This window comes from Mirounga leonina, unplaced genomic scaffold (genome assembly GCF_011800145.1).
Source record: "Mirounga leonina isolate KUSES-001 unplaced genomic scaffold, KU_Mleo_1.0 Mir_127, whole genome shotgun sequence".
Lineage (NCBI taxonomy): Eukaryota > Metazoa > Chordata > Mammalia > Carnivora > Phocidae > Mirounga > Mirounga leonina.
Window position 1 is genome coordinate 66,547,820 of NW_023270316.1, and position 27,764 is coordinate 66,575,583.

The 27,764-nt window shown below is 34.2% G+C and overlaps 1 protein-coding gene across 7 annotated transcripts in view; it reads right to left on the minus strand.

The window, feature by feature from the left end:
• The window catches only part of NBEA (neurobeachin), a 683,633-nt gene that overhangs the window by 487,489 nt on the left and 168,380 nt on the right, over nt 1–27,764 (minus strand). For all 7 annotated transcript variants that reach the window (XM_035003560.1, XM_035003559.1, XM_035003554.1 and 4 more), the window contains exons 12-17: nt 21,719–21,871; nt 20,396–20,564; nt 6,184–6,263; nt 5,430–5,492; nt 5,230–5,327; nt 1,674–1,766 (exon numbers count right to left, since the gene is read on the minus strand). In XM_035003560.1, the coding sequence (XP_034859451.1) occupies nt 1,674–1,766; nt 5,230–5,327; nt 5,430–5,492; nt 6,184–6,263; nt 20,396–20,564; nt 21,719–21,871 (656 nt within the window). The remainder of the gene's footprint in view (nt 1–1,673; nt 1,767–5,229; nt 5,328–5,429; nt 5,493–6,183; nt 6,264–20,395; nt 20,565–21,718; nt 21,872–27,764) is intronic.

The following is a 27,764-nucleotide window of genomic DNA, read 5'->3' on the forward strand; positions in this document are numbered from 1 at the left end:
TTTAAATCCAATAGTTTACTTTTGTGCTGACCATTCTAGGAAAATTCTTCCTGGCACACAGCCTGACTTTTTAATATGGATGGCAAAATCTTACATTAGGACTTCACTGAATTATAGCTTTAAGTATTTGTTTAGTTCCCTTGTTCTGCTTTTCTTATTTGGGAACTCAATTTACACCATTGTTGGAATTTCTGTGCTTTCTATATCAATCATTTTCTCTTTGATCCTTCTAAACTCTTATATTTCCATCCATACATATTATTTGCTTTCTTTTCATTTTTATCTTCTGTGTATCTTACTATGCCAACCACACAATTTATCTTCCTTTAGGCTTCCTCTGATTTCATTTTTATTTGTATAAATTTTTTTTTCTTCAACAAAAATAGAAACTTTCCTCCAAAGTTTTGTTAGTCCATGATCCAACACTTCTGTGTTATCCTACCATGTCTTCCAACTTCTTGAAATTCTGCTTTGTAGTAATCCTTCCTCAGAGCAATTTATTCCTTACTTTTTAAACTTACAGTAAAATTTCTAATCACAATTATTATGTACTCTATAACAGTATTTTTCCAGTAAGTGTTCTTATCTGCAGGTTAGTTTTGCTTATCTTTTCCACATTGCTATATTTTTAAATGTGTTTTCTTAACAATTTTTAAGAGGTTGCATCTAGGGCTAGAATCCTTTCTTTAATTTCTCCTAGTCAATTTCTTTTACTTAACCAGTTACATTAGTAGTCCTTCTCTCTTAATATTAAAAGTACATGTGCTTTCACTCTCAGTATTCAACCAACTAGTACATTTACAGTTCCTCATATATTCATAATTCTTTCCTACAATCCAGGCTTTGTTGAACTATTTCCTATATTTGTAATATGTCTATTCTCCTTTACTTGACTATTGATTTGGTACCAAAATAAAAAGCAATCTAGTCTTTCAAACTATTTAGCATGTTAGAGATGTCTTATCTGAATCTTGTGTAGTTTTCACATCAGTGTTATCAATAAACTCTTCGTAAATTTAAGCACCAAAAAGAAATGGCAACAGTGAGGTTTTGAGAGGAACCCCATCTATCAATAATTAAATGATACTTTCTTGGGCTCATTTGTATAGAAAATGAATTTTAAAAAGAATAATTTTGCACCGGGCAACATAATATGAAAAACATTCATTATATCAGCAAGTGACATTTAAAAGTATCTGAATTCTGGACTTTAGGGAAAAAAGAAATATTCCAGGATATTTAAATCACAAAAACAATCAATAAGCCTCAATGTTAGGAAAAAAATACAAATAATAAAATACTGACTTAGCATGTAAGCAAAAGAGCAACTCTCATATACATGGTATTCCCTGTCAGGAAACTTTTCACTAAAATCATATCCTTAAGTGTTTTGTTTTATTTGATGAAATATTTTCTTACATCTTTAAAATGAACAGTATTTTCTTTCAGCAAACAAAAATAAACTATATTACTTAAATTGTGAATTTGTTCTATAATCTACTATTAATAAACATTCTTTTGTAAAACAGTTTTACAACTTTTACAACAGGAAGCTATTATTTTCTGCTATAAGATTATTCAAGTCAAATTTCATGTTCCATTAGATATGGAACTACTAAAAATATAATTTCAATAGGTATTTCCACAATTCCTTATGAAAAACATCAACTTACTTGTGACCTAAATGCTTCAGAAAGTATCCCAGAACTTTCAGAGCTTGAACCCAAATACTTTCACTTTTAGAAGCCAATAATTTGTAGATTACTCTAAAAAAAATGCAGAAATAAATAACATTTTAAGAACTTACAAATATTAAAAATATAAGCACTATATACTTTACAATGAATTATAAATATAAACAATACAAAGTACCTTTCAGGATTTTAAATTCTTTGGAAAAATTAAAAATTAGCACATTTTACTAATATTTCTTTAAACTTGGCCTTCAAATAAATACTCAAAAGTTCAAAGTGATTTGTTGCTCATAAGTATTGCCTTCTAGCATATTGAAAAAAAAAATTCTAATTTAAGATACATGCTTAGTTAGGCTGTATTTCCCCTTCTGTTATAGAACTGCCCCTGACATTTCTTCTTGATGACCTTTTTTTCTTGTTTATAGCTAATTGGACCATGGATAGATACTTGCCCAATTATTTCTCTTTTCTGAGCATTTGGAGTGAGATCTGAGAAACAATATCTAGTACTTTTTGGGCTCTTGAATTAGAAAATTATTTAAAACAGAAACTATAAGGCAGCCTTGTTTTGTTCACAGAGACGAGTCTACATACAAAAGAATAAAGCGACCATATAGGAAGTAGCAGAGAAAGCAAAGCTGTTTCCTTATAGCTTTCCAATTCCTTGTTCTTACCTTAATGAGATTTGTGTAACAAACACATTATTCTGTTTTACCTATTGGTTTGAGAAGTTTTCTATTACTTGGAGCAAAGAAGTCTCTACTAACATATAACCCAACCTAATATATACAGTCATTTGAATATGATATAAGAACAGGGCTATATCCATTATAATTTTCATAAATATTTAAAAATTTTTATCTTGTGTTTATTCCAAAACATAAAAGTAAATATTTTTTCTATAAGGTAGTAGGGAACAATAATAACTATATTCTTTTGCAACTAATTCTAGAATTTAAGAAAGTTCTTTGAAGGTGGTAGTGGTGACTATAAAATTAGGATGTGCTTTATTGTATTATGTCTTTTTAAAAAATAAAGTGTCATTTTATGCTTCAAGATGAAGTAATTGAGGCTAAACAAAAAGTTGGTATTACTAGGTGCAGTATAATTTTTATATCGTTTCAGTGACATTAACAAAAGGGAACAAATTACTTAAAGCTAGTCACATCTGTTTTAACAGTGGCTTATACTACTAAAAAAGAAAATAATATTTTGTTGATACTGCTTTTTATTTGTGAGTTACTCTACTGAAGAACAGACTGAGATAAACATTAGAGTTACTATTTCCTTTAGAAGATGATTTTTTTCAAAAGCCTCACATTCCTAAATATGTATTTACATTGAAATCTATCTTCAGAACTTTTATGAACCATGATCAGTAATTAAAAAACAAAGTATGAGAATAGGAAAGTTATACACGTAAGAAAAAGAACTGTTCAGGCAATCATGAGAAAGAACATTCAACAGTAAAAATAATCTTGAGAACCAAAGTAAAAGCTCACAGCCTAAGAAATTTACTGACGAATCAGTTAATGACTGTTTACCTGAAATATCATAAGATAGGTGAATCCTAATTAATCTGCTCAAGCTTACTATATTAAGCCAGCAAATGATCTAAATTAGTTGAGACAAGTACTTATGTATTCTTTTTTGTAAGATTTTCAGATATAAAAATATCACATTTTTAGCTGCTCAGTTCAATGTTGTATTATCACATGGTCTTTCTTAAAGCCAGTTAAAATGTCACCAGAATTAAGTTCATTCTTTGTGTTCAGTTGTTAGTGTATATAAATTACAATTTATCAGAATTTTCCCCAGAAAATATTTTATATATAACTGCTATCCTTGAGTATCTCTCTTTCTAAGATATAGACCTTTAAGTGTTGTATCTAATAAGCCTATTTTTTCCATATCTTTAGTCAAAGCCTACATTCACCACATTTTTTTTGAAACGGAGAAACTGAAGGAGAAAACCTTCCATCTTTGTCACTGTTTTGAACACACTGGTAACAATAGGACATGTTTAGCAGGTTTCAATCATGAGCAACCAGGCCTTGGTATTCATTATATCTAATCATTCCACTCATACTATACATATAAATCACTATTTCAGTCCCCTAAAGATCTAACCAAATATCATTCTCCTTTGTAAGATCGTATTTTCACTCTGTCAAAGTAATAAAGAATTTTTTGTCTGAATTTCATATTAACCAATCTAAGGTTGGTATCATTCACAAGGATGATGAGGACAATTTTAATTGATTCACTTATCAGTTGATATAATAAATAAAAGAGATACTAGGATCTAAGGTCAAGGATACTAATTTTTCAATCTAAATATATTTTAAGAATAAGTATAACTGTATTATATGATTAGGTTGAACCAAATATGCCATTATTTAGTAAACAGTTAAGTATCAGCAATTTCATATAGTTCAACCTCATAGTAAGAAAATATTTATAGTTCTTAATAATTAAATGTGTAATCCTCTTCTTCAAACAGAGTAGCAATTCCATGGCTTGTAAACTCAAAGATCACAGTGATAAACAGAACATCCAATAGAAATGATGTGATTGCTTCTCTGATTTGGAAAGAAGTCCTTCAAATCTAGAAAACTGTCATTTGTTGATATAAATGGCCAAGTAAAAGAAGCACTAATAAAATCCTTTTGTAGGTATATTATTTCCAAATTCTTTTACAACCTGTGGAAGTTCACTGAGTTGCACATGGCATAACTTAGATTTCCTCTTCATCCAATAATTCAGACTTCAGAAAAATTAAAAAGGAGAATCCCTAAAGGGCTAGATTATAGGCTGAAGTTCATAAGAATACTAATCAAGGAACTATTTTTCACTTACCTACATAATTACTTACAATCATTCTAACTAAACTTAGTCTTCAAACTCTTTTGGTTTTGTCCTCTTGCTCCAACTACGTTGTCACTGTCCTAACTCATCATCCCTAATACTGATGAATAAAATAATCTCTCTACTTATTTTGCTACATCAGTTTTATCCCTCTCCAGTTCATTTTCCACACTGCTGACTGTAAATCTAACAAAATGGAAATCTGAGCAAATCAGTACCCTATTCAAAATACTTTATTTCATCATAAACAGAAAAAAATCTAAACCTCTTTCTATTATGTAGCCAGTATCTTCCAAATCTGGCCACTATCTAGTTCTTGAGCTTAAATTCATACAATTTTCCTGTGCTCTCTTTTGCTGAAATATACCATGTTTCTTGTCTTCCTGCAAAAAAAAAATATATATATATATATTTGTTCTTCACACTAATTGAAATATCTTTACTACAGCATCACAATTTAATCACTCTTCTTGAGACCAAGACCCATTCTTTAAATAGTTCATCAGTTGGAGTATTAGAAGATTAATACTAGCTTTCTCCATTTATTCCCTTCTTGTGTGTAAGATTTTGCTGTATTTATTAAAAAGTTCCTAGAGTAGGAGTTATTCTAGAAAGCACAACTGTACTCAATTAAAGTCTACTAGTAATACTAATATTATAATCATACCTTATTCCATTTCTTTGATCAAATGCTGGTATCATTGAGGCTGGGTGTTCTGACATTAAAGCCACTAGTAACTGTAACACATCATGAATATTTTCATCCTGCATAATGAGGATCACCAAAAAAAAAATTTCTTTAGTTAATATTTTATTCTAGTACTTTGCATAAAATAATTAAAATAGAAGACATAGACCATGTCTTACCTCATGCATGGTAAGTAGGTAATTTAAGATACTCTGAAGTTCATCTTCCTTGACCCCTCGATCCTAATTTTAAAAATATATATATTATTTAAATCTAAAACTTTAAAGACAGGCATCAAATGATCATTTAAAAAAAAAATAAGAACAACTTAAAAGTAGTGATGTTTTCATTAAAATCTTTAAATATTTCATAATTGATAGACTATATTATTTCCACTTAAGTAAGTAAATATTTGGAAAACTGTATCTAGTCTTTTAAGGCTAATATTTGACTGACCATCACTATCAAAAGTTAGTATATTTTGATCTAACTGTATTCATATTATTTTCTAACCATTTATTCTTTTCTTAAAATAATACAAAACTTTATAGAACCAATTGATGTATATTTTACCTTTATTTTCCATTTTTCTTTATCTTAATCTTTTAAAAATCCTACTATGATAAAATACATAATGTAAGTCTTCTCATACAGGTACACAGACCATTTTCTGGAATAAAACTTTATACTCATATCTTATGCATATGTTCCTTGTTCACAGTTCATATACCTCTTAAAATGGATGATCTCAAAGAGGATTAACAAAAAGTCAAGTTTAACAAAAGTTAACACTAAGATTTACTTTAGGATTTTGAAAGCTATTCATAAATTAAAAATAGTTACTGCTAATTTTACAATATTGATTTTAAACAATGCCAAAAATTCCTCTTCATCTAATATATTGCAGTTCTAAATAATGTAAAATTATTTTACCTTTAGTATGAGCTGTTTCAGAAAAAGTAGCATAAATGCCCGTAGTGATATAATTTCCTTTTGTGATGGCCGGGGACCATCTAGAATAAAACAGAGAACATAAGGAAAAAAACCCTCATGATACTAAATAAGCTTAATGCCATTATGTTGGAATACTATGGAATTCTTTACAAGTTGTATTTATTAGGATTATAATATTTGTTAGTATTAATGCTATACCATTTCACTTATATCAGAGGATTCAAACATTAATTTTCAGATTTTGGTAATTTCAAATTATTCACCAAATGTCAGATTTGTGGAAAAGAATTACTTTTTAAAAAATTATAACATCGTAACATCCATTCATAAGTGTATAATCATCAAGTGTTCACATAAATAACTTTTCCTACTTTTATTAAATTAATAAGTTCCCTTTTCCCCCAAATCCAAGTTTTCCCAACATTTCTTTCATTTTCAATTAACCTTTCTTCACTTAAAGACCATCTCCATTTTCACACCACACATTATATAACAAAGTGCAGAAAAAGTGACACTCTATTGTAATTATTTGCTTTGCAGCATTTTTTCCCCTTGTAACTTGTATATACCAAATACGTATTATAGTGGAAACTCAAAAAATTCTCAAGTCAATAAATGAAAATGAATGTGAATAGTTAAAGTGTACATATCAATTCCATAACACCTAAATTTCAAAGTAATTAATTGCAAATATTTAATTACCAATAAATGAGATTATTCAATATATATATAGAATATATATAACATATATAATATACATAGTATACAATAACTAAATTATACCTTTAACTATGTAACTAGAACTATGAAAGCCCTTAAATATCAAGCCTTTCTTGAAGCAATGAGGATTTATATAGCTTCTTTATATGTTTTAAAGTAAAAATCCCTATATGTATAATAGAGAACATCTTTTATTCACTCAATAAATATTTACGTGCAAATTATTACTCAAACAATCCATTCCATCTACTCTTGAAAAAGAAATCTCTTTCTCATTTCCCAGACTGCCCTCTACATTTTTGGCTCCACTATAGTCAATAGTGTACAAAACACCCTTTCCTTCCTTACCAACACTTGGTATTAATTTTTTTTTTTTTACGATTTTATTTATTTATTTGAGAGAGAGAATGAGATAGAGAGCATGAGAGGGGGGAGGGTCAGAGGGAGAGGCAGACTCTCTGCTGAGCAGGGAGCCTGACATGGGACTCGATCCCAGGACTCCAGGATCATGACCTGAGCCGAAGGCAGTCGCTTAAACAACTGAGCCACCCAGGCGCCCGGTATTAATTTTTTAAAAATGATTTTCATTGTTGGGGAACCTGGGTGGCTCAGCTGGTTAAGCATCTGACTCTTGATTTTGGCTCCGGTCATTAGCTCAGGATCATGAGATTGAGCCCTGCATCCTGCTCTGTGTTGAGCATAGAGCTTGCTTAAGATACTCTCACCCTCTCTCTCTGCCCCTCCCCATCTGCTCGTGCTATCTCAAAAAAACCCTGTTTTTTTACATACAGAAGATGTAAATGTACAACTTAATGAATTGGTATAAAATGAACACCTGTATAACCACTTTTTAGGTCAAGATACTGAATGCTGACAGTAACCTGGCAAAGAAACCCATTAACAATTGGTATGCAGGTAAAGGAACTACACGAGTGGAGGGGTGAGGTCCTAATATGAATCAGATTAAATAATTGCAGATTTCTGATTTCTGTTGTGTAAATATTCCCACTATGACTAAATTCAAGCTCAAGCTACCAATGGTTTAAAAACCAGGTTGTAGAGAGGGGAGCAAGATGGCGGAGAAGTAGGAGACCTGGATTTCACCTGGTCTCAGGAATTCAGGTGGATAGGGATCAAACCATTCTGAACACCTACAAACCCAATAGGAGATCGAAGAAAAGAATAGCAACAACTCTCTGAACAGAAAAGCCACCACTTTCTGGAAGGTAGGAAGTGCGGAGAAGTGAATCTGAGGCAATATTCGGGAGGACAGATGGCGGGGGCGGGGGCCTCCATGGGCCACTACTGGCAAGTGATAGAGCTGCGGAGCAAAAAATCAGAACTTTCAGAAGTCTGCTAGGCTGAGGGACGTCGCTCCAGTGGCTAAGCGGGGGGTGGAACTCTCGCTGGGACAGTGTGGTCTCAGGACCCTTGGGTCACAGAAAGACCAGGGGTGCCTGAGTGCGGCAGAGCTCCCAGGTATCAGAGCAGGGAAGCCGGATGCAGAGACGGAGCTGAGGAGTGGATTCTCAGCTTGTGGCTGCCATAAACTGTGATCCAAAGCACAGTCGAGGCACTGCTCTTCCAGCAGGGACCCAACAAGCAGCAGATCCAGGGAGACTCCCGTTCCTCCCACGGGAAGAGCGGCGTGGGAGCGCACCACAGGGATCTGCTGGGTTTGGAGACTCCACAGGGGGTTGGGTGCCAGAGATAGAAATGCTCGGTCACAGGCAGGGTGAGCACGGAGTGCGGCCAGAGACCGGGGAGACAGGAGTGATTGACTGCTTTTCTCTGGGGGCTCACTGAGGGACGGGGCCCTGAGTTCTTGGCTCCTCGGGGGCAGAGATTGGGAGGCCGCCATTTTCACTCTCGTCCTCCAAAGCTGCATGGAAAACTTGCAGGGAACAAAAGCTCCTGAGAGCAAACCTGAGCAGATTACTTAGCCCTGACTGGGCAAGGGTGGGGCAATTCCGCCTCCGGCAAAGACATTTGGGAACCACGGCAACAGGCTCCTCCCCCAGAAGATCAGCAAGAACAGCCAGCCAAGACCAAGTTTACCGATCAATGAGAAGTGCAGAACTCCAGCGCTAGGGGAATACTGCACATAGAATTCATGGCTTTTTTTACCATGATTCTGTAGTCTTTAAAAGTTAATTTTTTTTTAACTGACTTTTTATTTTTTTTGAATTTTTCTTTTTCCCTTTTTCAACCAACATCTTATCAATCCTTTTCTTAAAAAACATTTTTATTTTTCATTTTTAGAGTCATATGCTATCCCTTCATTGTAGTTACCCTTATTTTTGGCATATATATATAAGTTGTTCTCTCTTTAAAATTTTGAGATACACTTTCTTCTAACAGATCAAAATATACCCTAAATCTCTAGTGTATGGCTTTGTTCTAGTCTCCTCCTTATCACATACTCTCCTTTTTTTTTCTTTTTTAAAATCCTCTTCTTTCTTTTTTCAAATAACTTATCAATTCCTTTTATAAAATTTTTTATAATTTTCGACATTACAGTCATATTCCATCCCTTCATCGTATCAACCCTTATTTTTGTACATATATAAGTTTTTCTTTCTTTAAAATTTTGGGAGGCACTTTCTTCTAACAGACCAAAATACACCCAAAATCTAGTGTGTGGCACTGATCTATGCACCAGCCTGATCATATTTGACCATATTCTGTTTTTTTGTTTTGTTTTGTTCTGTTTTTGTTTATTCTTATCTTTTTCTTTTTCTTTTTTATTTCTTTCCCTTTCTTTTCCCCCAGTTTCAGGTCTTTTCTGATTTGTTTAGAGTACATTTTCTGGGGATGTTGTTACCCTGTTAGCATTTTGTTCTCTCATTCATCTATTCTCCTCTGGACAAAATGACAAGATGGAAAAAATCACCTCAACAAAAGAACAAGAGGTAGTACCAACTGCCAGGGACCTTCTCAATATGGAAATTAGTACGATATTGGACTAGAGTTCAGAATCATCACTTTAAAGATACTAGCTGGGCTTGAAAAAAGCATGGAAGTTATTAGAGAAACCCTCTCCAGAGAAATAAAAGAACTAAAATCCAACCAAGTCGAAATCAAAAAGGCTATTCATGAGGTGCAATCAAAAATGGGGGCACTAACTGCTAGGATAAATGAGGCAGAAGAGAGAATCAGTGATATAGAAGACCAAATGATGGAAAATAAAGAAGCCTAGAAAAAGAGAGATAAACAACTACTGGATCACAAGGGCAGAATTCGAGAGATAAGTGATACCATAAGATGAAACAACATTAGAATAATTGGGATCCCAGAAGAAGAAGAAAGAGAGGGGCAGAAGGTATATTGGAGCAAATTATAGCAGAGAACTTCCCTAATTTGGGGAAGGAAACAGGCATCAAAATCCAGGAGGCACAGAGAACCCCCTTCAAAATCAATAAAAATAGTTCAACACCCCGACATCTAATAGTAAAACTTATGAGTCTCAGAGACAAAGAGAAAATCCTGAAAGCAGCTCGGGACAAGAGGTCTGTAACCTACAATGGTAGAAACATTAAATTGGCAACAGACCGATCCACAGAGACCTGGCAGGCCAGAAAGGACTGGCAGGATATATTCAGAGCACTAAATGAGAAAAATATGTAGCCAAGAATACTATATCCAGCTAGGCTGTCACTGAAAATAGAAGGAGAGATAAAAAGCTTCCAGGACAAACAAAAACTAAAGGAATCTGCAAACACGAAACCAGCCCCACAAGAAATATTGAAAGGGGTCCTCTAAGGAAAGAGAGAGCCTAAAAGTAACATAGACCACAAAGGAACACAGAAAATATACACTAACAGTCACCTTACCGGCAATACAATGGCACTAAATACCTATCTTTCAATAGTTACCCTGAATGTGAATGAGCTAAATGCCCCAATCAAAAGACACAGGCTATCACAATGGATATAAAAACAAGACCCATCAATATGCTGTCTGCAAGAGACTCATTTTAGACCCAAAGACACCCCCAGATTGAAAGTGAGGGGGTGGAAAACAATTTACCATGCTAATGGACACCAAAAGAAAGCTGGGTGGCAATCTTTGTATCACACAAATTAGATTTTAAACCAAAGACTGTAATAAGACATGAGGAAGAACACAATATCATACTTGAAGGATCTATCCAACAAGAAGATCTAACAATTGTAAATATCTATTCCCCTAACATGGGAGCAGCCAATTATATAAGCCAATTAATAACAAAAGCAAAGAAACACATCGACAACAATACAATAATAGTGGGGGACTTTAACACCCCCCTCACTGAAATGGACGGATCATCTAAGCAAAAGATGAACAAGGAAATAAAGACTTTAAATGACACACTGGACCAAATGGACTTCACAGATACATTCAGAACATTCCATCCCAAAGCAACAGAATACACATTCTTCTCTAGTGCCCATGGGACATTCTCCAGAACAGATCACATCCCTAAGTCACAAAGGAGGTCTCAACCAGTACCAAAAGATTTGTATCATTCCCTGCATATTTTCGGACCACAGTGCTTTGAAACTAGAACTCAATCACAAGAGGAAAGTCGGAAAGAACTCAAATACATGGAGGCTAAAGAGCATCCTACTAAAGAATGAATGGGTCAACCAAGAAATTAAAGTAGAATTAAAAAAATTCATGGAAACCAATGAAAATGAAAACACAACTATTCAAAATCTTTGGGATGCAGCAAAGGCAGTCCTCAGAGGAAAGTATATAGCAATACAAGCCTTTCTCAAGCAACAAGAAAGGTCTCAAGTACACAATCTAACCCTACACCTAAAGGAGCTGGAGAAAGAACAGCAAATAAAGCCTAAACCCAGCAGGAGAAGAGAAATAATAAAGATCAGAGCAGAAATCAATGAAATGTAGAAACCAAAAGAACAGTAGAGCAGATCAACGAAACTAGGAGCTGGTTCTTTGAAAGAAATAACAAGATTAATAAACCCCTGGCCAGACTTATCAAAAAGAAAAGAGAAAGGACCCAAAGAGAAATCACAACCAACACCAAAGAAATACAAACAATTATAAGAACATATTATGAGCAATTCTGTGCCAGCAAATTAGATAATCTGGAAGAAATGGATGCATTCCTAGAGATGTATCAACTACCAAAACTGAACCAGGAGGAAACAGAACACCTGAACAGACCTATAACCACTGAGGAAACTGAAGCAGTAATCAAAAATCTCCCAACAAACAAAAGCCCAGGCCAGATGGCTTCCCAGGGGAATTCTACCAAATATTTAAAGAAGAATTAATACCTATTCTTCTGAAACCACTCCAAAAAATAGAAAGGGAAGGACAACTTCCAAACTCGTTTTATGAGGCCACCTTTACCTTGATCCGAAAACCAGACAAGACAGACAAGACAGACAAGACCCCATCAAAAAGGAGAATTACAGACCAATATCCTTGATGAACATGGATGCAAAAATTCTCACCAAAATATTAGCCAGTAGGATCCAACAGTACTTTAAAAGGATTATTCACCACGACCAAGTGGGATTTATCCCTGGGCTGCAAGATTGGTTCAACATCCACATATCAATCAGTGTGATACAATACAATAATAAAAGAAGAACAACAACCATATGATCTTCTCAATAGATGCAGAAAAAGTATTTGACAAAGTACAGCATCCTTTCTTGATCAAAACTCTTCAGAGTATAGGGATAGAGGGTACATATCTCAATATCATAAAAGCCATCTATGAAAAACCCACAGCGAATAACATTCTTAATGGGGAAAAACTGAGAGCTTTCCCCCTAAGGTCAGGAACACGGCAGGGATGTCCACTGTCACCACTGCTATTCAACATAGTATTAGAAGTCCTAGCCACAGCAATCAGACAACAAAAAGAAATAAAAGGCATCCGAATCAGCAAAGAAGAAGTCAAACTCTCACTCTTTGCAGATGATATGATACTTTATGCGAAAAACCCAAAGCACTCCACCCCAAAGCTGCTAGAACTCCTACAGGAATTCAGTAAAGTGGCAGGATATAAAATCAATGCACAGAAATCAGTGGCGTTCCTATACACCAACAGCAAGACAGAAGAAAGAGAAATTAAGGAGTTCATACCTTTTACAATTGCACCCCAAACCATAAGATACCTAAGAATAAATCTAACCCAAAAGGCAAAGAATCTGTACTCAGAAAACTATAAAATACTCATGAAAGAAATTGAGGAAGACACAAAGAAATGGAAAAAGGTTCCATGCTCATGGATTGGAAGAACAAATATTGTGAAGATGTCAATGCTACCTAGAGCAATCTACACATTCAATGCAATCCCCATCAAAATACCATCCACTTTTTTCAAAGAAATGGAGCAAATAATCCTAAAATTTGTATGAAACCAGATAAGGCCCTGAATAGCCAGAGGAAAGTTGAAAAATAAAAGCAAAGCTGGCAGCATCACAATTCCAGACTTCAATCTCTATTACAAAGCCATAATCATCAAGACAGTATGGTACTGGCACAAAAACAGACACAGAGATCAATGGAACAGAACAGAGAGCCCAGAAATGGACTCTCAACTCTATGGTCAACTAATCTTCGACAAAGCAGGAAAGAATGTCCAATGGAAAAAAGACAGTCTCTTCAACAAATGGTGTTGGGAAAATTGGACAGCCACATGCAGAAGAATGAAACTGGACCATTTCCTTACACCACACACAAAAATAGACTCCAAATGGTTGAAAGACCTCAATGTGAGACAGGAGTCCATCAATATCCTAAAGGAGAACACAGGCAGCAACCTCTTCAACCTCAGCCACAGCAACTTCTTCCTAGAAACATTGCCAGAGGCAAGAGAAACAAGGACAAAAATGAACTATTGGGACTTCATCAAGATAAAAAGCTTTTGCACAGCAAAAGAAACAGTCAACAAAACAAAAAGACAACCCACAGAATGGGAGAAGATATTTGCAAATGACATATCAGATAAAGGGCTAGTATCCAAAATCTATAAAGAACTTATCAAACTCAACACCCAAAGAACAAATGATCCAATCAAGAAATGGGCAGAACACAGGAACAGACATTTTTCCAAAGAAGACATCCAAATGGCCAACAGACACATGAAAAAGTGCTCAACATCACTCAGCATCAGAGAAATCCAAATCAAAACCTCAATGAGTTACCACCTCACACCAGTCAGAATGGCTAAAATTAACAAGTCAGGAAACAACAGACTTTGGCGGGGATGTGGAGAAAGGGGAACCCTCCTACACTGTTGGTGGGAATGCAAGCTGGTGCAGCCACTCTGAAAAACAGTATGGAGGTTCCTCAAAAAGTTGAAAACAGAGCTACCATATGATCCAGCAATTACAGTACTGGGTATTTACCCCAAAGATACAAATGTAGGGATCTGAAGGGGTACATGCACCCCAATGTTTATAGCACCAATGTCCACAATAGCCAAACTGTGGAAAGAGCCAAGATGTCCATCGACAGATAAATGGATAAAGAAGATGTGGTAGATATATACAATGGAATATTATGCAGCCATGAAGAGGAATGAGATCTTACCATTTGCAACGAGACAGATGGAACTGGAGGGTATCATGCTGAGCGAAATAAGTCAATCAGAGAAAGACATGTATCATATGACCTCACTGATATGAGGAATTCTTCATCTCAGGAAACAAACTGAGTGTTGCTGGTGTGGTGGGTGGTGGGAGGGATGGGGTGGTGGGTGATACACATTGGGGAGGGTATGTGCTATGGTGAGCGCTGTGAATTGCTTACAGTCTTACAACTGTTGAATCACAGACCCGTACCTCTGAAACAAATAATACATTATATGTTTAAAAAAAAAAAAATCAGAAGAAGAAGATAGTAGGAGGGGAGGAGGGGAAGAATGAAGGGTGGAAATCGGAGGGTGAGATGAACCATGAGAGACTATGGACTCTGAAAAACAACCTATACCAGTCCTAAGCTCTGAACCACAACTTGAGAACATCCTCCATTCCATCCTGGTAGAGACAGCCATTATCTTAGTAATAATTACTTTCATTTAATGAAATTGGACAGTTTTATATTATCTTAGTGTGTTGGTTGTTTCTTTTATTTATTGTAAGGATGAGAATAATAATAATGCTCATGTCACAGGGTTATTTTGTAAGCATTAAATAGAGCAACATATGTAAAGGAATTAGAATAGTGCCTGGTCCATTTTAATTAGTAAATGTTAGCTATTATTACTACTGTCAGACACTGTACAAAGAGGATGTTTTAGAAAAATATATACATATGTATGAGTCTTATTTATACACATATTATGAATCCATATTTTATAAAATAGTATAAACAGGTATTTTACAAATATAAAATTGAGTGACATAAAAATCACAAATGACACCATTTATGTAAAATACAGAAGCTAAAGAATCAACTGTTCAGGAATACATACATAAATAGCAAAGTAGTAAAACATACTAAAGAAATAATAAGCATTCAAGAAAGGAAAAGGTATAATAAACATAAAATAAAACATAAAACATAAAATTGAGCACGGGGTTGTCTCTATGGCTGGGAATGGGAGGAAGATGTGACCAAAGATAGGTAAATACAGGTTTATGGTAATATTCTATTTCTTAAGCTTGATGGGACCTATCTGAGGTTTATTACATATTTACATATTTGCATTTATGATGTATTCAAAATAAATCTTTGAAATACCTATAAGTTGAAGCATCCACATGTAGGCATGTGTAAGTTTGTGTTTGTATGAGCATAGAAAAAGAGGTAGAAGAATATGTAAGACTGGTGATACTGGCTCCTTGGGAGAAAGTAAGTTTTTGTTTTTAAACATTTGTATTATTCCACTTGTTAACTAAGATCATGTATTACTATGGTACCTGGTTAATATAAATACATTTTTTACAGTGAACCTTACATAATAATAATTTAAGAGACAGAAGTGTTAAATAAGAGTCAAAGCAAAAAGATCCTACTTCTTAAGTCAGTGCCTGCATATGAATTAGTACAATGAAAAGCTAGTGTAGTACAAATTATCTTTAGAGTGTCCTTAAATCATTTCATTTCAAAATAGTACTGAAAAAAGTTGTTATTTAGAAAACTATGTTTCAAGTCAGAGCCTCACATTTCACTAAATATCAAAGTTAATTTCAGTTGTATTAAAAAGTTAAAAAGATATATTAAAAATGATAAATAAAAAGATACACTAAAAAAGAATAAACTGCAAAGAAAAAGAAATTCTCTTCCACTTTCTTGCCACTTTTCTTTAAAATATATTTCTTTGGTTTCTTCCCTCTCCTCCTTGAGGTAGCCAGAACCAATTAGGCCTGAGGGCCCAGAGATGGGAGGAAGTAGCAGAGGCCAAGGAAACACCAGATGCTAGCAGGGCCAAAGAGGCAACTAAGTCTGGCAGGACCTTCAGGGTCAGGGTGAGGAGACAACATGGACTAGGAGTGTGGTCAGCAGCAAAGAAACAATCAGGGCGAAGGAGGTGACAAGGACCAGGCAGAATTAGAGGTGAGGGGATGGTCAGGCTGACTGGAAATGTCAAAGCTGCGAAGGTGATGGTGCAAATGTCAGCATATTGCTTCAAAATGTAGAATAAGCAAATATATAAATACATTAAAGATGACCTAAGCCAGATTTTTCACTATTGAAGGAAGAAAGCTATAAATATAATAAGTTTGAGGCTACACTGAACCATGTGGTTTTAAATTGGAAAGAAAGGTATCTACGTATAAACCTATTTTTCCTAGATCCACGCAGAATGCCTAGAAGCAATGCCACTCAAAGAGCAAGAAGCACAACAAGCACACCGAACACCTAAATCTCAAAAACCATATCCACCAAGACAAACCAGGGGTCTTTGGAGAAATGGTTGATTCCAGGACTGGGTAAGTACAAAATGAACCAAAAACATCTTGTGGCAGAGAGCAAGCACTAAAAAATTATGAACATCTGTCATAAAGACCCAAGATCTCATGTGAAGGTCTCCTACAAGCCAAATCTGGGAAAACCTTAACATCCAATAAATAATGATACAACCCAGGGGACAGTCACTGGGCTAAATCCATTAAACCTTAACATTTTTCAAGTTTCATTGAAACAATCCATATCTATTCATTTACATACTGTCTATGTCTGTTTTGGCTATACACTGGCAGAGTTGACTACTTGTAACAGAGCCCTTATGGCTCCCTAAGCCTAAAATATTTCTGTGTGGCCCTCTGCAGAGAAAATGTACCAACTATTGATATAATAAACAGAATAAAGTAGAAATCCATGAAATTTATGCTGATATAAAATGAACAAATAAATGGAAGAGAAAAAACAAGTTCCTTCTTGTAGTAGAATTCAAACTGGTAAATGTCTCAGAAAATACTGTCATTTAGCAGCAATCACAGTAAAGATCAATTATGACAAGAGTCACTGATGAATCAAAACCAGGAAGCAAAGGTTTGTTGAAGAACAGGATATTTAAATAGTCTCAATGTATTTCTTTACCAAATACTTATTATTCCAAAAGAGAAAGTAGCAATTTTATAATGAAGAACCCTGGCAGACACCACATTAATCAAATGATCAAAGGCAACATCTCCAGTAATAAGACAACTCCACGTCATGTGCCTCTTGACGTGATAACAGCGTGACAGAATTGGTATGACTTCTATGTGATTCCAACCCAAAATGAAAAACCTGGATCATCATGAGCAAATACCAAACAAATCCAAGTTAGGGGACATTCTAAAAAGTAATTTGTCTGTAGTCTTCAAAAATATCAAGGTCATGGAACACAAAGAAATACTAAAAAAAAAAAACAAAAACATTCTATATTAAAGAATATTAAAGTGACAAGGCAACTAAATGCAATATACAATCCTTGGCTGAGATTCAGAGAGAAAAAAAAGATTTTTTTTGTCTGGAAAGGATATTATTGGAATAATTGGAATTTAAATGCAATCTTTGGATTACATGATTGCATGTATTAGTGCTAATTACTTGATTTTAAGGGTTGCCCTTGCTTATCTAAGACTATGCCTTTTAGGAAATAAACAGTAAAATGGGTAATATGGTATCACATCTACAATTTATTCTCAATTTATTCAGAAAAAAATATGTGCATGTATATATGACTATATATACATGATAAAGTGCATGTGGTAAAATACAAAATACTGGGAAACATGGTGGGGGTTATGATAATTCTTTGTATAACTCTTGCAACTTTCTGTAAATTAGAAATTAATTTTCTGAAGCAGAAATGAATATGTATGAATAGATGATTTGTTTGGGGTAAAGAAAACTATCAGAGTGTAGTGTTTGAGAAGGGCTCTGAGTCACATAGACATGATTCAAATTTTAGTTCTGTTACTTTGTACCAACTTTCAGTTTCCTAACCTACAAAATAACAGTGATACTGACAGCAAAGTTATAAGGTCCGATGTGTATGTGTAAACATGCCTATGCATATATAATTACATTATATATAAATGATGAAATAAAATTAACAGGATGCTTAGTGTAGATTCAAACTCATGGTGAACATTCAGTAAATTTTAGGCATTATCAAGATTAAAAACAATAGAAAAAGCCATGAATGACAGAATTATATATAACAGATTGCAAATAACACAATTTTTTAAGTCCTGTCAATAAAAGCTAATAAATGAAAATTAAAATAGTGAAAAGTTATTTTGCCTTATTAAAAAGATTTTTATAAAACAGTAATTTTCAATGCTATTGTTAGTATGCTGAGAAAAGCATTCTCACATACTACACAGTAATTACTCTCAGTAATTTTAAACAAATCAAAAATGTAAGTAAATGATTATATACAAAGGAACAGATCACTGCGTTATTTATAGAATCAAAATTTTAGAAACTTGTAAGTGGTACATTCTTTTAGATTACTATGTAGAGTCAAGAAGATAACAGAAAAAAAATCAAGAAAATCTCAATTCTGTAAAAGAGTTAAATATTTCACCCATTTAATGCAATGAAAATTAGTGGAAAAACATACACCAAACTTTTAACAGTTCTTATTCCTGGGGTTGGGTTACGAATAATATTTTTCTTCTATATCATTTTATTTTCTATGATGAGTATGCATTTTTATATAATTAGGAAAATTGGCAATATTTTTTATTTTTATTTATTTTTATTTATTTATTTTTTTAAAAATCACCTGTGAACAATCTTTTTTTATATATATATATTTTATTTATTTGACAGAGAGAGACACAGTGAGAGAGGGAACACAAGCAGGGGGAGTGGGAGAGGGAGAAGCAGGCTTCCCGCCAAGCAGGGAGCCCGATGTGGGGCTCGATCCCAGGACCCTGGGATCATGACCTGAGCCGAAGGCAGACGCTTAACGACTGAGCCACCCAGGTGCCCCTATTTTTATATTTTTTAAGATTTTATTTATTTTATTCTAGAGAAAGACAGAGAAAGTGCGCACACACATGCGCATGCACACGAGCTGGGAGAGAGGCACAGGGAGAAGGAGAGAATCCCAAGCAGACTCCGCGCTGAGCACAGGACAGGGCCGGAGGTGGGGTCTAATCTCAAGACCCCAAGACCACAACCTGAGCTGAAACCAAGAGACCTATGCTCAACCGACTGAGCCACTCAGGTGCCCTGGCAATATTTTTTAAACAACAAAATGAAGTATTAAATTAGTTTCTACTATACTTAGAATAAAGGGTGAAGTTTGGGGAGAAAATATAAAGAAAGGTAACTATCTCAAAGGTTTGAAACAACTGTATTAGAACACACTGGCCATGATCAATTTCATCTGATTTTTTTTTTCTTCTTTCATCTTTATTTTTTTTTATTTTATTTTATTATGTTGTGTTAGTCACCATACAACATTACATCACCAGTTCTAGATGTAGTGTTCCATGATTCATTGTTTGCATACAACATCCAGTGCTCCATGCAGTACGTGCCCTCCTTAATACCCATCACCAGGCTAACCCATCCCCTCACCCCCTGCCCTCTAGAACCCTCAGTTTGTTTCTCAGAGTCCACAGTCTCTCATGGTTCGTCTCCCCCTCCGATTTCCACCCCTTCATTTTCCCCTTCCTTCTCCTAATGTCCTCCATGCTATTCCTTATGTTCCACAAAAAAGTGAAACCATATGATAATTGACTTTCTCTGCTTGACTTATTTTACTTAGCACTTCATCCGATTTTAATATTATGAATATATTTTCCTGAGCCACAACAAGCATATAGGCTAAAAGGCAGAATATTATTCTTACCTGCCTTTATTCCAAAAATAACTTAATATTTCAGAACTATAAGCTTCTCGCCACAAAAACTTCTCAATATAACAAGGTACTATATAAGAAAGATAATAGTTCAGTGATATTTTCATAACCGTGCACATCTGGTGCCTATAACAGTACTCAGGATATAAAACAGTAGTAGTACAATGAACGTAGTGGTAGTGTTGTACTTACCTAATCCTTTAGGTGTAATGCCGCTACTGTCAGCAGGATTAATGACCCAGTAGTAATATTTTAACGTGTGCATTAGCTGTAATACTGTTCCTACTCTGCGTATGGTGGTGTAAATGGTAGCAGTTCCGATAAATTCAGCAGACAAGTAAGTGTATAGGGAAAGCTGAACCTAATACAGAATATTAACAGAGCATTAAAATAAATTTAAAATGCCTCAAGTGTTTATATTATAAATATACATTCTAATTCAAATGCAAATTAGTAAAGATGAAGAAAGAACCATTTATTATGAGGTTAAAAATAACTATTTATTAAATATTATTTATATTTTTAAAAGAAAATAATCCACAGCCAACACAGTCTAATAAAACTTATTTTAATAAAGGTAATCTGTAGCTATTAACAATGAAATAATTTTAAATGAGTGAACTGATCAAAAGTAACTGATAGGTAGAGCAAATTATTTAAAAAGTTACCTAGACTAAAGCCCTTTATCAAAGTACATTTCAGCAGCTCAGAAGAACAGAACTAACATGAGTCAGCTATATCATATTTGGGAAAAATATACACAGTCTTATATCCTAAAAGTTCACGTAATTCCAAATTTTCTTAACCCACTGCCACAGTATCAGAATCTAACCATATAAGTAAGAGAGATGACAAGTCAAATATCTTGCTTAAAAAGTGAACAAAGTTTGAGTTTAGCACCATAATTAACATGCTAGACAATAATAAAAGTCAGACCCTATACAATTTAACCAAAGTTATGTGGAAAATTTGAAAACTGTAAAAGGCAGCTCACATTTATGAAGGATGTCCCTCATTACTGATTTCCACTAGAATATAACAGGGCTAAATTTAGGTATGCAAAATAATAAAAATTTTATGTTAATATATAAAAAACAATATATATATATTTATTTTAAAACAAATAATATTTACAATCATGATATAAGCTCTATATTCACAATATAAGCAATTTTAGTCACAATGATTGTAATTATCATTATATAATTAGTTACCTATTATTTTCTCTTTTTTTAGTCTTAATAATCAGTGTACCAAATCCTTTCTTGGAAAGATATGAATCACAGCTACTAACTTCAGAATGTAGTTATTATATCAAGCTTAAATTACAGTTTCATTTATTTTAATATTTACATATTTAATATTGTGATTGCTGATTCTGGTAATACAGCTGTTTCAGGCTGACTATAAAATATGCTGAAAAAATCCAAATGCTTTCTACTGCATAGTTTAGATCCATAACTACAATTTATTAACATTATACTAAAATAAAATGAAGGAGAATGAAATTTATACCTTTGCAGGTGTATGTATCCAGATGGCTGGGTTGAATAAAATGTGATCACAAAGCTGCTTTAGCAAAGGTGCTCCATGAGATAAACCATCAAGGTATTTTGCAAAGGATAAAAATTGCTCCAGGACAGCTCTAGTTATATGAACTCTTGATGACTAAAGAAAAAAAAAGATTTTCAAGCTAAAAATATCCAGAATATCAAATTTTAAGATTGCTGACTTACAATAAGTACGTATGAATTTTTCATATGCCATACCTAATAATTTAAATACAGAACTATATATTTCCTTTGCTCTCCAAAATTTAATTATATTCAGAAATGTAAAATTTTAAGATAATTTTCTGAATGACAGTTTGTTACCTGAAGCCCTTCCCAGAACAACTGCAGATAAGTAACTCAGGTTAAATAATGCCACTCTCAAAGCAAACTAAAGAAATAAAATAAGTTATGAATAAAAATGGTTTCGACCCATTTTTGTATAAATTGACTAAAGAAGAGATCTCAAAGGAAATTACAATAGAATAAAATTAATTATCATGATCACACACACACACACACAAGATACTGGGAAAGAGAAGTGCTTTCACGAGATCCAAACCAACGGGCAAATAAATTGACTCCACCATTCCACTGAATCCTTTCTTTATAAAGTCACAAATGAGTTGCACATGGACAAATGCCATGCATCTTACTCAGCATAAACCTTTCAACCTAGCCATGGTATATGAAAAGCAAATCTTACTTTCCTGGAAATACTGTCCCTTTGGCTTTCATGACCCTCAGATTACTCCCCAGTGCCCTTTGCTTAAAAGATGGGAACAGCTGAAACTTACTTATTTGGCTTCTCTTTTCCATAAAATCATTCTCTCTAGATGATACCTTATGCTTTCACAGCTTCATAGAACAATACCTCTATGCTAAACCTCCCATCAAGATTTTCAACTGCCATCACCAATACATAACCTACTACCAACGTTATTTAGATAAATGACAGACCTTCCAAAATTCAAACCAAACCTTAAAGCCGCACTGTACAATACAGAAGCCACTAGTCATGTGTAGCTACTAAGCCCTTGAAATGTGGCTAGTCCTAGGTGATAAATGTTATAAATATGTATAGACTGGATTTTGAAGATTTAGAATAAAAAATAATGCAAAATATCTTTTATAATTTTTAATTGAGTATATGTTGAAGTGATAAAATTTAGGATGTACAAGGTTAAATAATATACATTATTAAAATTAATTTCATTGGCTATGTTTTACTAGAAATTTTTAAATAACAAACTGAGGGTTGCTGGAGTGGTGGGGGGTGGGAGGGATGGGGTGGCTGGGTGATAGACATTGGGGAGAGTATGTGCTACGGTGAGCACTGTGAATTGTGTAAGACTGTTTAATCACAAACCTGTACCTCTGAAACAAATAATACATTATATGTTAAAAAAGAAGATAGTAGGAAGGGAAAAATGAAGGGGGGAATCGGAGGGGGAGATGAACCATGAGAGATGATGGACTCCAAGAAACAAACTGAGGGTTCTAGAGGGCAGAGGGTGGCGGGATGGGTTAGCCTGGTGATGGGTATTAAAGAGGGCACGTATTGAATGGAGCACTAGGTGTTATATGCAAACAGTGAATTATGGAACACTACATCAAAAACTAATGATGTATTGTATGGTGATTAACATAATAAAATTTAAAAAATTACATATGAGGCTTGCATTATATTTTGACTGGAAAATGCCACCTTAAGAGTATAATTTCAGATGAAAATATTATAGAGGAAATGCTGTTCTTTAAAAGCCAATAATTCTAATTCAAATGTCAAAAATATATCTTACTATACAAATCCTTTTTTCCTCATCTAGTGATCCTTTTTGATCCTCCCTAGGATAAAGAACCATCTACCACTCAACCCCAGAGCACAGGTCACATCACACCTTTCTCTCCATTATCCACTGACTGAAGTCCAAGTATCATTATGGGATAGTTTAGGTCTAAAGGGACTAAACTGTCTTAGCAATTTTACTTCCCATATGGTTTACTTAACAAGGGCAGCTCAATAAATTTGACATAAGCATGCGTGCATTTCACACTTCTACACAAGAGGCCACAAACTCATATGATTACAATATTCAAACAGTTAACAATGTATGCATTTAGGGTAGGAGACAATAATGAGTAGTGAGAACTGCCCAAGGTACCTAAAGGAAGTAAAATTCATTACTAGAAAACTTTTCATTGAGCCAAACAAAATATTTCTTTGGGTCAATTTTGCCTACACAACATGAGCTTGCTTCATCTGCTTTCTCTACCAGGCTCCCTCAACTTGTAAAACGCTTGCATCCATTTCCTTTACTTAAAGGCAGATTCAGTACTTTTCATTTAGTCATACATAGGGTACTTAATATTCACCAGGGACTCTCCTTGGAACTGTGGAAAGAACAGTTAACAAAACTGAAGAAGCCTTGCCCTCACAGAACTTAAATTCTAAGGGAGGAGAAGACAGGGACATATAGTAACATAAAAAAAAATATGTAACAAGTTAGATGTCAGTAAGTGCATGAAAAAACACAGAGGATAGCAAATTTATGGAAAAGTGATTAACAAGAGGTTTTACTGAGAAGGGAGCAATCAGTTTGAAGTATGATAAGGCTCCAATGATTTTTTATTACTACGCTTATGTTTGACAAAACACCAGTGGTGAGTAGATAAGCAATAGTCCTACAAAATTCAAATCAAGCCTAGGAGCAGAACTTTAGATGAAAATTTTATAAGAAGATATAAAAATGATCCTAACAAGTAGCTGAATTATTAAAGGGGGGGAAGGTGGAAGACAAAAGCAAATAAATCTTTAAGAAAAGAGAAAAATCAAAGTTTGAGCACTCACGTTAAAGGAACTTTAATGAAAAGAATACAATACTTCTAAATTCTAGAACATTTTACTCATAGATAGGTGAATAAAATTAAAACAAGATCAATGGTTATATAAAGCTTTAGCCCTTCCTTTACTAGCTATAATTTCACATAGTTTATTATTATAATAATAATATAATATATTTAACATATAATAATAGAGAATAGAGAATTTCACATAGCTTATAATTATTATAAATATATTTTTATTCAGTAATAATGATTTCAGGAACATTAGAAGAGTCAGATCCTGTTCCTAGATAAACATTTTCAGAGATCAGATTTTATCCTATAAAATCATCATGTGCTGGGCGTCTGGGTGGCTCAGTTGGTTAGGCATCTGCCTTAGGCTCAGGTCATGATCCCAGAGTCCTGGGAGCCCTGGATCGGGCTCCCTGCTCAGCGGGGAGCCTGCTTCTCCCTCTCCCTCTGCCTGCCACTCCCCCTGCTTGTGCTCTCTGTCAAATAAATAAATAAATCTTTAAAAAATAAAAATAAAAAAATTAAATTGTCATGTGTTTATAAAGAATACTAAAGAAATATAAAATCAGATTGGCCATTATGAACATACTCATTTGAGGAAGTAATTCATATTTTGAAAACAAGTTTTTAACTTGCTCTGTTATAAAAAGATATGCTGGAAGCATCACATGAGGCCTTCCTTCCACATTACTAAAAAAAAAAAGTGTCAGTTTTTTTTTATAGCAATTAAGCTCTTGGGTGGTAGGTTTTATTCTAAAGTTGATCTTTAGGAAATATCTTTCTAAACTTGTGGTTTTTTATTGGCCTACTCAAAAATCCTATCAGGCAGAAAATGAAAGTTCCCTTCAATAGCATGTTACCTTTACCACTAAGTAGTATTTCTTCCTTCTGCCTTGCATTACTGTTTATTATTCATATATCTTTCTTTCCTGTAATAAAAGAAGATACTATCTTATTCATCTTTTTTTTCTGTCTCGTACCTGCCATAATCCTCAGCAGATGTTTAACTGAATTCATGTCAAATTCAAGAACAGAGTAAGAATAGAACAGATAAGACAAAACACAGATTAAGAGAAGATAAAAGAAGATACCCAACTCTGTTTCAATGTGTTTAGTTTGAATGATTACTTTAAAATATTTTTTATTTTTATATTTGCTTTCATTTCTCAAGTAAAGCGATTTTCAAAACAGTTATACTTGTATAATTGATAGTTACAAATCTGTAAAATGCATGCTCTGAAATTTAAACTATATGACATTACTTTTGGGTAACGACTGAAGACATAATCTGTACGATGAGTGCTATATGAATTGTGATGGAACATATCTGGAAATAGAATTTCAGAAGCTAGGAAAAAAACAATTGTAACATCCACTCCAGAAGTAACTAAATCAAATAGGAGCAATGGATGTTATAGGGAAAAGTTGCTATTCAGTAAAAAGAGGTCTTTCTCACATTTAGAGCAGCCCACAATGGAATGGATCACCAGAAATGTTCATTTTTATTGCAGAAACCATTCTCTCTCTATAGAACATACATTATATTATCAAGTAAATTGTGGGAAATTATCTTAATTAGTAGAGGTACATCATAAATCCTCAACATCCATTTTACTCCTTCCAGGACACCAAAATTGAACTCTAAAAGCCTAATCCAATATGAATCACTTATGTGTTGCTGTTGTGTGGGGCAGACAGGTGGACAGTGATTCATCAAAATTTTCATGGCAGCAAATAATTCAAAGAAGGCCAAGACCTAACCTGAGCAATCAAATTGGAGGGAAGGATGTTGTTCAGTAATTGGGAGAAAGAAGCTCTTCTGTCTGCCCCCCACCTGGATGCCTGGATGTAAAAGCCTATAGCACTAAGTCAACCTGGCAACCTTCTTAGGACCACAAAGGATAGTAGCTATAGTGGCAAATAAAATCATGAGTCTAGGAGGCAGAGTCTAGAGGCAGAGCAGACATACAGAAAAACTCTGGGTCCTTGATGACATAATTGAGACTCAGACAACCAAATCCTAAAGCCCACATTAATGAATATGTTTTACTGGCCATACTGCTCTACTCCCCAACTTTCCCCATCCTATTTCCGTGCTTGGGAGGCTCCCCTAGCTATTGGCTTCCTTTGGGTTTGACTAGTTACACACATCAGCAGGAAATTAAAGGACAGGAAGAAAATGAAGTTGGGGGGACCCTGGCTTCACCCTTCAGGCCAATACAATATATTTTTTTACTGAAGACCATACTCTGGTCAGGTACAATTTCTCCTAGAACTACAGTAACTTTCTTTTTGAGTTATGATAAATGCTCACTCTTCTCACCTCTGCAAACCTTGCTGATTTCCCTTAACAATGCTCACAACTTTTTAAAGAGCCTTGCATTAAACTCTTTTCAATAACCAAGTTTGAGTGTGCTGTATGTTTCCCACCAGGACTATGACTGATAAGCCACCTGTCACTAGATTTCCAGTTACATTAGCAAGCATATTTCCTAAATGTTTAAGCTACTTTGAATCAATTTTTTTAAATTAACAACAACCAAAAATATTGAATACATCAGACAACCTCTAAGTTTCCTTCAAACTCATATTTTGGCAAAACAAAACAAAACAAAGTACCTCAAAAGTTGTTCATGAGATAGTCTAAATGTGATGAATAAGAAAGCCTCTTAACATTAGACTACCTTCCTTGATAACTAAGTTATACCTTCTCAGACAAGGAGATAAAGCTAAGTGACAGTTAACCATTAGCTTATTATTTGTTGATGATAAAATAAAAATGGAACCTTTATTATCTATACTATTTACCCAGCAATTGATGTTTAAAAATAAAACTGTGAATATTCATCTGGGAAGGTGAAAAACATATTCTTTGAGGTAATCAGACAAGCATGCAAATGCTTTTCACTTATTCAATTGAATCCAACAAATATTTATTAAGGCAGGCACTCTTTCTTTAGGTGCTGAAGACACAGCAATAAGGTGAGAATAAAAAAGATACTGTCCCTGCATTCATGAAGCTGAAGCTTACATTCCAGTGAAAAAAGGCAAAAAATAAACAAGTAAAAAAGAAGTCAGAATCGTGTTGTAAAAAATTAGCAGAGTAGGGAGATAGTTAGTGATGGTTATGGAAGAAGGGGTACTATTCTATT